Here is a 9,799-nt window from a genome sequence, read left to right on the forward strand (position 1 = left end):
GTGGCAATCAGAAATGCAGTGTAGGCACCTGCACAAGATCCACACAAGAGAGGGCAGTCGACCATCCACCATCATGGAGAAGGGGTTCGAGACACCCAATCCTCCCTGAGCAGTTCATAGTTGCTGGGTAGGGAGAGTCTTTTTCTTTAGCGGTAGAGCTGTGACCCAGTAAATAACCTCCTACCTGTGGTTACACCATCAGCCCTAATTAAATTCAGTAGGTCATACACACAGAACAGGATTGAAAGGAGGAGAAGTTATGAAGGAGCCCAGGGGTGTGGTGGTTTGGATGAAGTACCCACCTATAGTCTTGAGTATTTGAATACTTGGTCCCATTTGCTGCTGTTTGGGGAGACTCAGGAGGCGCGGCCTTGTTGTGGGAGGTCTGTCACTGGAGGCAGGCCTTGCTGCTCACGCTATGTCTAGTTTTCTCTCTCTTGTGAGCCCTCGGCTCCCTGTTCCCATGGCTGTGCCTCTGCTCTGCCATCATGGACTCTTCATCCCAAGCCAACTCTTCCTTCGGTAAGTGGTCTTAGTCATGCTGTTTTGTCACAGCAACAGAAAAATAACTAATATAAGATGAGTGGGCTGGAGTAGGAGAGGTTGATGGGGGGGGTTAATATATAATAACATAGTCAAAGTAATGGTGTACATGTAGGCAGTTGTCAAAGAATAAATTAGAGTATTTTCAAAAGAAGAAAGAATTAGAGAACTTGGAATCATGGCATGTGTTAGGAAGTACAAGGTCAAGGACTAGAGATTCGGCTGGGGTGAGCTATGTGACCAGCTCTCTCTCTCACCAGACACCAAACTCCCAGCAGGAATCCTCACAAACCCCGTTGTTTCTCAGAAGTCACGAAGACACATCAGTGCTACCTCCAGAAGTCGGCCTAGATTCTCACTGCTATTTTTGTTCAGGTTCTAATAGGAAACCCTGCCAACCTCCCCATAGCCAAATGCCGTCAGGAATTCAAAGCTTACCCTGTTCTCGTAGCCTTCCAATGCCAAGTGAAGTCTGTTCCTTCTTAGAGTTGAAAGGCCCCCGGCAGTTTCCTCTTTAGTTCTGCCTACGGCCCTGTCTTCAGTCTTACAGACGTGCCTGGTCTGCTCTCTGGGACATGTGGTTCTTTCCTGTTTTTAGGCCTTTGCTTTTGGGTGCCAGGCATTGCTCTGCATGTCACCAACACATGAACTCCGTGCCATCCCTGAAGTAGATAACACTCCCATTCTACAGACCAGGGAGCTCAAGTTCTCAGCATTCTGCTCCAAGTCATGCAGTTAATAAATTGTGGGGCTGGGTAGGTGCCTTAGCCTGAGATGTCTCCTCTCTTGCCCTCCCAGGCTTCTGTCCTCTTTCCAGACAATTCCAGCACCAGCTCTTCTGGGAATTCTGTGTCCCCTGTACCTAATTGTCCTGTAGCTCTAACCATTCTAGGCTGATATTCAATGAATATCCGCCTCACTCTGTGCTACACATCCTCAGACAGGTCCATGTCCTGTTGTCCAGTGAAACAGAGTAAATAGTCTATGACAGGTTTAGTGATTGCTTTGATGTCAAGACATATTCATGAATCAACAAATTCCATCCCGTAAGATCTTTTTGCATCTGTAACATGGCAACATAGCCACTTGCCAGTTGTCAACCTTTGGTAATCAAACTTACCTATAATACAAAAAAATCTAACAGAAGCTTAATTGTAGACCAGCTGGCTAATTACCTCAAGCTCAGTTAAGAATGATGCAGTTTTCTGTAATAAGCATCTCATATCTCGAAACGCATAGACGTGAGACGTTTGAGAATGAACGAACGCAATGTTTCCTTGGAAAACTTCCTTTGAGGGGGTGGGGGAGGTGGCTCAGCCAGTATAATGCTTGCTGTGCAGGGGTGAGGGCTGAGCCTGGCTCCCCGGGTCTGAGCAAGTATGTGGTAGCATGCGCTTGTAAGCCTGGTGCTGGGAGACAGAGGCAGGAGGATCCTGGGGACTTGCTGTTGACCTCTGACCCTCACGTACATCTGCTCTTACATACACATGTGCTCTTACACATGCATGAGCAGGCGCACACATACTGGCACATACACACACAAATATTTTGAAAAGTTATCTTTTGAGTATCTTCTCTTTATGAGGAGACATTGTGATGGGTTGGGTGGCAGAATTGTGCAGTACACACTCATTAGAGGTGACTGGGCGATGCACAAGGAGTGAGGAACCCCAGGAAAGTTAAGCAGGAGCTTTCCTTACACAAAAGAATTTGCCAGCAAAGAGCTGCTGCAAGTGAGGTGTGTGTGTTACTCCTCAAGGTGGCGTGGGACAGTGAACCTCTGCCCATCTGACACCTGTGCAAAGACCTGGGGTCTGGGGTTGACACAGCGTTGTTTGTATTTCTTGGTTTCTGTGTTCTCTACATTGTAGTTACCCGAGAGCTCCGCTGGAAGAACACCCCTCCCCAGAGCTAGCTAACTCTCAGACACAATGCATGAATCTGCAGGCATGCCTTACAAACCTGCCAGTCAAAAACCATCCCCCGGTTGCTCCTTCTCCAACTCTCACACCCCAAGCTCCTAATTGCCAGGAACTAGACAGCCCCCGCCCTGAGAGCTTGCTGAAATCTTCCAAACTAGTCAATATAAAATGTGTCCAGGCCAATGACTCTGTCCAGCACAGTTCTTTCCTGAGGAGACACAGGTCCATGCGCTGCTCCCCTCTCCTGCCTGCTCATTAATCTCATACTTCCCCATAAGGCCTTGCAGGTATGTCTGCCTCCTGCATTCGTAAGGTCTGTGAGTATGAAAAGCCTTTCCACTACACATCGCAGGCATTTGTGTGTCAAGTGTCTTACCACGGTCGATTAAAACAATCCCAGGATGTTTAGAAACACATCATGCGACTATGTCATATGACAGGAGTCCTTGCCTCCGTCTCCACTACAAGATGAGCTGCAGGAACCAGAGGCATGCTTCCTGTGGCTCTGAGGTCCAAAAATCAGCTGCTAAAGCCTTGGTTGGAAACACCTTCTTCCACTGGAGACGTGGAGTTTCAAAGAACTAAAGAGGTATTCATAGAGGCAATTGTCGCTGCTTATGGGGAACTGTCTTGGTGTCAGGCAGAGTAACAGTGTCTTTTGCCTGAGTTGTGTCGAGTAATTACCATATAAGAAGAATCCTGAAGGCTGGGAAGATGGGTCAGTGAGCAAAAGTGCTTGTGTGTAAGTGTAAAGACCTGAGCTTGAATCCCCAGAACTCACAGAGAAGCCAGGGGCGCCAACACTCCTACAGGGAGTTGGGAAACGGAGGCAGGAGGCGCCTCAGAAGCTCAGGAGCCAGCTTGCCTGGTATGTGCAGCAGAAAACAAAACAAAACAAAACAAAACAGGAAGAGAGCTTTGCTCAAGGCAGGAGGTGAGAACTGACACTTCAGCACTATCCTTTGATGCCACATGCATGCCATATGTCTGCACTCATACAGAAGAATGCATGCACATGCTTGGGTGCACACACATGCATGCATACATGTGCATACACACACACACACACACACACACACACACACACACACACACACAAACCCTGATTGTCAGGGAGAGTAAGACGTTCACTAAATGTGAAATCTACCAGAATTCTAGAAGCGGGGGTTTTCTAAAACTTCTAATGTGTAAGAGGCCCCAGAAATCCTTTAGATCTTGAGACTGTATAGTCCTAGAAAGTTCCCAGGGGATATAGGTGCTGTTTATCCACTGGGTGACTGACTGTCCAGGCTGCCAGCTGTCTCTGTCATTTCTTGCAATTTTGGGAAATTTCTCACCTGAACTTCCTTTTCACTCAGGTAATATTATTTTCCTTCCCAGGTCTTTGACAGGGTTGAAGATTAGATAGTTACAGTCACAATCCTCTCGTATCTTAGCTGAGAGCATATTAGGTAATACATTCAAATTCTTCTGAATAGGACAGGTTTTGGAGTAATCTCCATAATTTGTCATTTACCTATGATCTGGACATTTAGTGCATTTCTTACTTGACGTTGTTCTTGTTAGTTGTGGTTCCATTTTTGTTTTTTGTTTGTTATTACCTTTTCCTTATCCTGGACAATACTTGATAATCATACTTATTGTACATAGTTTTCTATTAGGTTTAGAATTTTCTTATTTAGACAAAAAGGGGAAATGTAGTCAGTATTGGTTCACCATATGACCTTGGGGTACCAGCCTCTAGGGCATAGCCTGTTTGCTAGCTTAAGACCTGAGGAGCAGATACACAGGCCCCTTCTCTCTCTCTCTCTCTCTCTCTCTCTCTCTCTCTCTCTCTCTCTCTCTCTCTCTCTCTCTCACATGGTGAAGACCAGGCCAGGCAGCATGAAACAGTGTGATACCAGTTCTCAGCCTTCCAGGGACTCTGTGGCTGAAATCACCATATCCCATATCAGTGAGTTGATGCCCCAGACAACCCCGTAATAAATAGACTCATTATCAGTAATCTGTGGATTTCCTTCTCCTGCCTTACACATGCTCTTCTGTTTCCTAAGCATTTCCCGGGACTCCAGCCTCTTTGCCAAGGCTTGGTGACATGAACAGAGATTCCTGCTACATAGATTAAATGTTGGAAATCTCACTCAGTCCCAACTGGCCATCTCTTGTCACAAAAATGAGGCTTCCAGTAGCAGGACTGGGTTGCATTCAAGTGAGTTCTTGGCCAAGGGAACCCAATGGAAATCTCCAAACAATCCAGGCTGTTACTAAGGCAACGAGTTGCTCTCTGCAAACTGACAGTGGGGCCCCATTGCTGATGGCAACACTTACACAAGCCACTGAAGACAGAGAAGTCAAGCTGGTGCCTACACGGAGCCTTCATCCTTACATTCTAGTGCCTTTGGTGTGGATAGATACTCTGCAGCCCACCAAAAGAGAAATGTAAACACCAACCCAGCCATAAAACCTTTGACCTACAATCTCCTGCCTGTAAAATATGCTAAGTCAATGGTGGCACAGAGCTCGTGGGAGTAGCCAACCAATGTCTGACTCCACAAGATGGAACCCATACGTGACACTGCTCAGGAGACCAAGAACCAGAGACTAGGTAGCCAAGAGACCCAGGGTAAAACCAAACACTACCAGTCTGGAAAAAAAGTATCCATGAAATGACGTCTAATGATATTCTGCTATACTCATAGATTAGTCATCAGGAGAGAAGATCCCTCTGCAGCAGATAGAAACAGATGCAGAGACCCATAGCCAGACATTACATGGAGAGAGAGTGTCCTTGGAATAGTCAGCCCTGAATGGTATGTCTTATCAAATCCCTCCCCTCAGAGCTCAGGGAACCCTGTGGAAGAGGAAACAGCAAGAGTGTAAGAGCCCAAGAGGATGGAGGACACCAGCAATGAAGCACTGTGATGCTCTTGAGTTGGGCTTTGTTTGAGAGATGCATTGAGAAACTACTAGAGTTCAGTCCTACCAATTTATGGAAGAGAAAATTTATAGATGAGTCTCAAAGGGTTGTTGCTCAAGTGCAGCTGAAGTTTTCTCTGGTCTTGTCCAGCCCCATGGACCCCGCATCTGCTTATAAAATAATCACTCAGAAGTTTATATTAATTATGTGTGTGTATTTTCTCAAGACTGTTGTTGGAAATGGCCCATACTCTTTACAATAACTATGTATGTTCCACATCCAAAGAATGGCCACACCTTCAAAGCTATAGATTTTTGCATCAAATTTTTATAGGATGGAATCACAACAGAGCTAAACAATTACCTCAAACACTGTGGTGACACTTTTACATCAAACCTTTACTATATACAGAGCCACTACCAACCTCAATGGTTCCTGAATACACTGGCCAAGTCTTCACATCAGATCTTTACAGGATGGAATCATTATTAACCTAAAGCATTCTATTGAACACAGTGGCTATCCTGGAGCATGCTGCATACAAGAAGGGATGATGGTCCATGAAGCCACGCAGTCAGCAAGAGAGGACACTGACACTTTTCAAGCATTTTTCCTGCTGTTGGGCTTTGTTTCAGAGGCAGCTTTATCTAGGTGAAAGCTAAGAAAGTTTGTATTGAGCTGTCAAAATAAGGTTGAATATTTTTTATTTAACATGGTACAACTATTTTCCTTCCTCGTCACCTTTTCTCAACTCATGGTTCCTGTGTCTGTGTGCAAGTTTCCTGCTGCTCTGGTGCTTGTTGCAGTAGAAACGAGGGGAATTAGCCAGCTCTTGCAGCTGTGCTTGTGATGCGATCAGGAAACTTAAGGCTTCTTCGGAAATGGGAATCAACACTAAAATCTGGGAGTGCACAGATCCCTTATACAAAGGGCACAGTATTTGCATATGGCACATGTATGTGCATCTTCCTGTGAACCTCGAATCACTGGTAGATTACAATAATCCTGACGTTGAAGATAGTTTTCTCAGTAACTGAATTTTTATTTATTTAGTGTTCACAATCACGTGTGTTTGGATCCTATCTACCCCCATTCCTTCCGCTCCAGTTTCTCCCCATCCCCTCTTCTCCACCCCAACTATATGTGTTTGCAGGCTCTCTCTCTCTCTCTCTCTCTCTCTCTCTCTCTCTCTCTCTCTCTCTCTCTCTCTCTCTCTCTCGTTATTCACTGAGTCCATTTAGTGAGACCTGTATGTTCATGGGTGTGAGACCATCTATTGGAACATGTGCATCCTCTCATGGCCTGCATCCCTGAGGAAGACTGACAGTCCCTTTCCCAGAAGACATCAACTACTGACAGCCCCTCGGATAGGGGTGGGACTTCACAGGTCCTTCCGCATCCATGCTGGCATTTTGACTGGCTTGATCTTGTGTACACAGTCCCAGCCACTGTGTGCTTATGTGCACCACTGAGCCGCCACATCCAGCAACCACTGTTTCAATACATTCACCCCTTCAGGCCCTTACAACCTTTCAATCCCCTCTTCTGCCATGAGCCCTGAGCCTTGAGGTAGAGTGGGTGTGCTATAGCGGTCCTGTTACAGCTGGGCATAAGTCCTACCTCTCTCTTGACGTTGACCTGTTGTTGGTCTCTGAATTAGTCACCATTTCCTATAAAAGGAGCTTCTCCTCTGAGAGTTGAGAGATGCACTAATCTATGGGTATAAAGAACTGAATTTTTGAGACAAGGTCTCACTGTGTAGCTCATGACAATCTTCCTGCCTCAGCCTCCTGAGTGCTGGGATTATAGGCCTGAGCTACCCCACCTGTCACCTTAGGTACTCTGATGGGAACACTGAGCCAAAAGTTCAAACCACCTCTGTGCAAAGGGTTTACAGCAGATCTAGAACATGTTAATTTTCATTATCAAGAAGCAAGATCAACTTAAAAATAAAGTTTCAGGGGCCCATGAGAAGCCTTGGCAGGTAAAAGCTGTTTGCTGTAGAAGGCTGGCACCCTATCTTAGGTCCCCAAAACCAAAGTAAAGGAGGATTGAGTGACTTCGTAAAGACTTCTTTGACCTCACACATGTGCTTTGGCATGTGTGTAACTGTGCATACGCACACATATACACACATATATACATGCATTGTGTATATACACGATGATGATGATGATGATGATGATGATGATGATGATGACAATGTTGATAAATGTTTCAAAAATTTAAAAGTAAGTTTTAAGTGTAGACTATTATTTGGATCACTGTCAACCCTTGCTTAGTAATAACATTCCTAGCTGTGTGTTTTCTAAGGTGTATTCGGGAAAGAGCCACTGAAGTCATAAAGAAATCTGTCATGGTTCTTTAAGCCACATCGAAGCCAAGATTGAGCATGTATTTTTCTCAGTAACTAGGTTTCATTTAGGTGCATAGAATAAAGCACAATAAGATGATGTACTTTAAAAGTACATATTTAGTTAAGAACAAAGAAACAGAGCTACCCACATGCTGCTCAAGGTGGAGATTGGCTAAGAAGTCTGGAAAAAGAAAGGCTCACCGAGGTGTGCAGAGCAGTCATGTCTACACACTCTCCTTTTCCTCTCCGCTCCAAGAGAAGTTTTCTATCGAGGAAGTCAGCACTGGCTAGGAAGACAATGGCGATTCCTCTAACAGATTTTAGGAAAGCACATGCTACCCAAGGGCTTGCCTGGGCTAACCACACTTGGGCATACCCGTGGCTTGTCATAAGCGATCTCCTGGCTTTGTTAAAGTAGTCTATCTTTACCCCCGGGCACTCCTGGGGACTAATGATGTGCAGACCTGACATGAAGCCCTGTAAAATATTATGCTTTAGTGACTTCTAGTTAAAATTTTCCTTCTTTTTTCTTTTCTTTCTTTTTTTTTCTCACCGAGGCCAAGGTACAGTTTTGTCACTTGATTGTGAAGTCTGTGTCTTAAAACTTGGGCAGAGTTTTTAACACAATGAGCTTACATCATGAGCATATTTGCAGAAGCATATACTTTTCAGCAAGGGGAGGCAGATGGAGATTATTAAGAAGTTATAAAGTAAATGCCAGTTGTTTCCCTGGAGGCCTGTAGAATGCAAGAATGTCTTTAAAACCAAAGAGCCAGCCAAACAGAACTGTCCTCTTTCAGATTCAGAGTTCGGAAGGGGATGATCACACACAAATGAAAAGCGAATTAGAAGAACCCAAGGGGACACTCATGGCATGCTCTTCCAATTAATGAACATTGTGGTGTTGTTTTATCACTAAACATGGTTCTAGAAAAGAAAACATGGGAACTATCCTGACGTTTGAATTGTTTCCTTCATTCAGTGTTATCCTTCAGGTGGGAGATTCTAAGTCAATGAAAGATCTTTCAACCCAGGATAGAAGTGCTGTGAAGATTTCCCTCTGACTCATCAGATATTAAAACCAGGTCTTAAGTCAACACAGATGTTTCCACCCTTTCCATTGGAGTCTATTCCTGGCGCCAGCCAAGTCTACAAGATCCACAAGGTTATTCTTAATTTTCCTTTGTTTAAATCAATCATTTAATTCTTTTAGCCAATAGAACCCCATCTATCATACACAAAATGCGGCCCTGACACATCCAACCAAGCAGCCAGCTGTCAGCAGCTGGCCGACACAGCTCTGAAGGTGACGTTCTGCTCCAGCTCCAAACACAGCTCTAATATTTACCTTCTACTTTGAAGATAGTAAAATGCGGCCGGCAGTGGAAGGAGCCCAAGGCGTTGCCTGCGCAGTTCATCCACAGACCCTGGTAGACCCACGTGGCGGTTATCACAGAGGACGCACGGGTGGTCACTTTCCACTCATTGGATGTAGTGGCGGCCACGAGAGCACCAAACCCTCCAACACCACACACCAGAGCCGAGATCTGCGCCCTGGACATGTCGCTCAGCCTTGCCTGCTGTTACAGTCCAGACAGAATGCTTCGGTGGTCTAGGCATGCAGCCGCCGGACAGAACTTCCACAAAAGTTACAGCCAGCCCGTGCGGGTAGGTGACAGTGCTTCATGCTCTAATGGCTGGAAGTGCAGGAACTTAGAACAAAGTATGACTCACTAACGGCATCTCAGAGACAGCCTAGAATAATCTTTCTGATTCTCTATTCAGATACCAAAATTCTGTAGGTGAATTTTAAATGTTTTGGTACAGCAGATATTTTTCGTTAGCACCAAAGTTAATGCTTAATTTTCTGTTAGCTTGGAGGTTAGTGAACCATGCAATGATCAGATATTACAAAGTACAGATTATACAGTAACATTTAAAGCCTCTTTATTTGACCAATTTCTTTAAGTTTACACGGTTTTGAGTCTTTACATACATGGAGCCATGTACATGTACATGCTGTACAGGTTCTCCCGTAACCTTCTTAAGCACAGTATTGTG

The 9,799-nt window shown here is 45.0% G+C and overlaps 1 protein-coding gene across 1 annotated transcript in view; it reads right to left on the reverse strand.

Moving 5' to 3' along the window:
* Cldn10 (claudin 10) overlaps positions 1-9,571 on the reverse strand; it is an 87,290-nt gene extending 77,719 nt beyond the window's left edge. The window contains exon 1 of the mRNA XM_037208325.1: positions 9,087-9,571. Within this exon, the coding sequence (XP_037064220.1) occupies positions 9,087-9,300 (214 nt within the window). The 5' untranslated portion in view covers positions 9,301-9,571. The remainder of the gene's footprint in view (positions 1-9,086) is intronic.
* Positions 9,572-9,799: the final 228 nt, after the last annotated feature.

This window comes from Peromyscus leucopus, chromosome 9, assembly GCF_004664715.2.
Source record: "Peromyscus leucopus breed LL Stock chromosome 9, UCI_PerLeu_2.1, whole genome shotgun sequence".
Lineage (NCBI taxonomy): Eukaryota > Metazoa > Chordata > Mammalia > Rodentia > Cricetidae > Peromyscus > Peromyscus leucopus.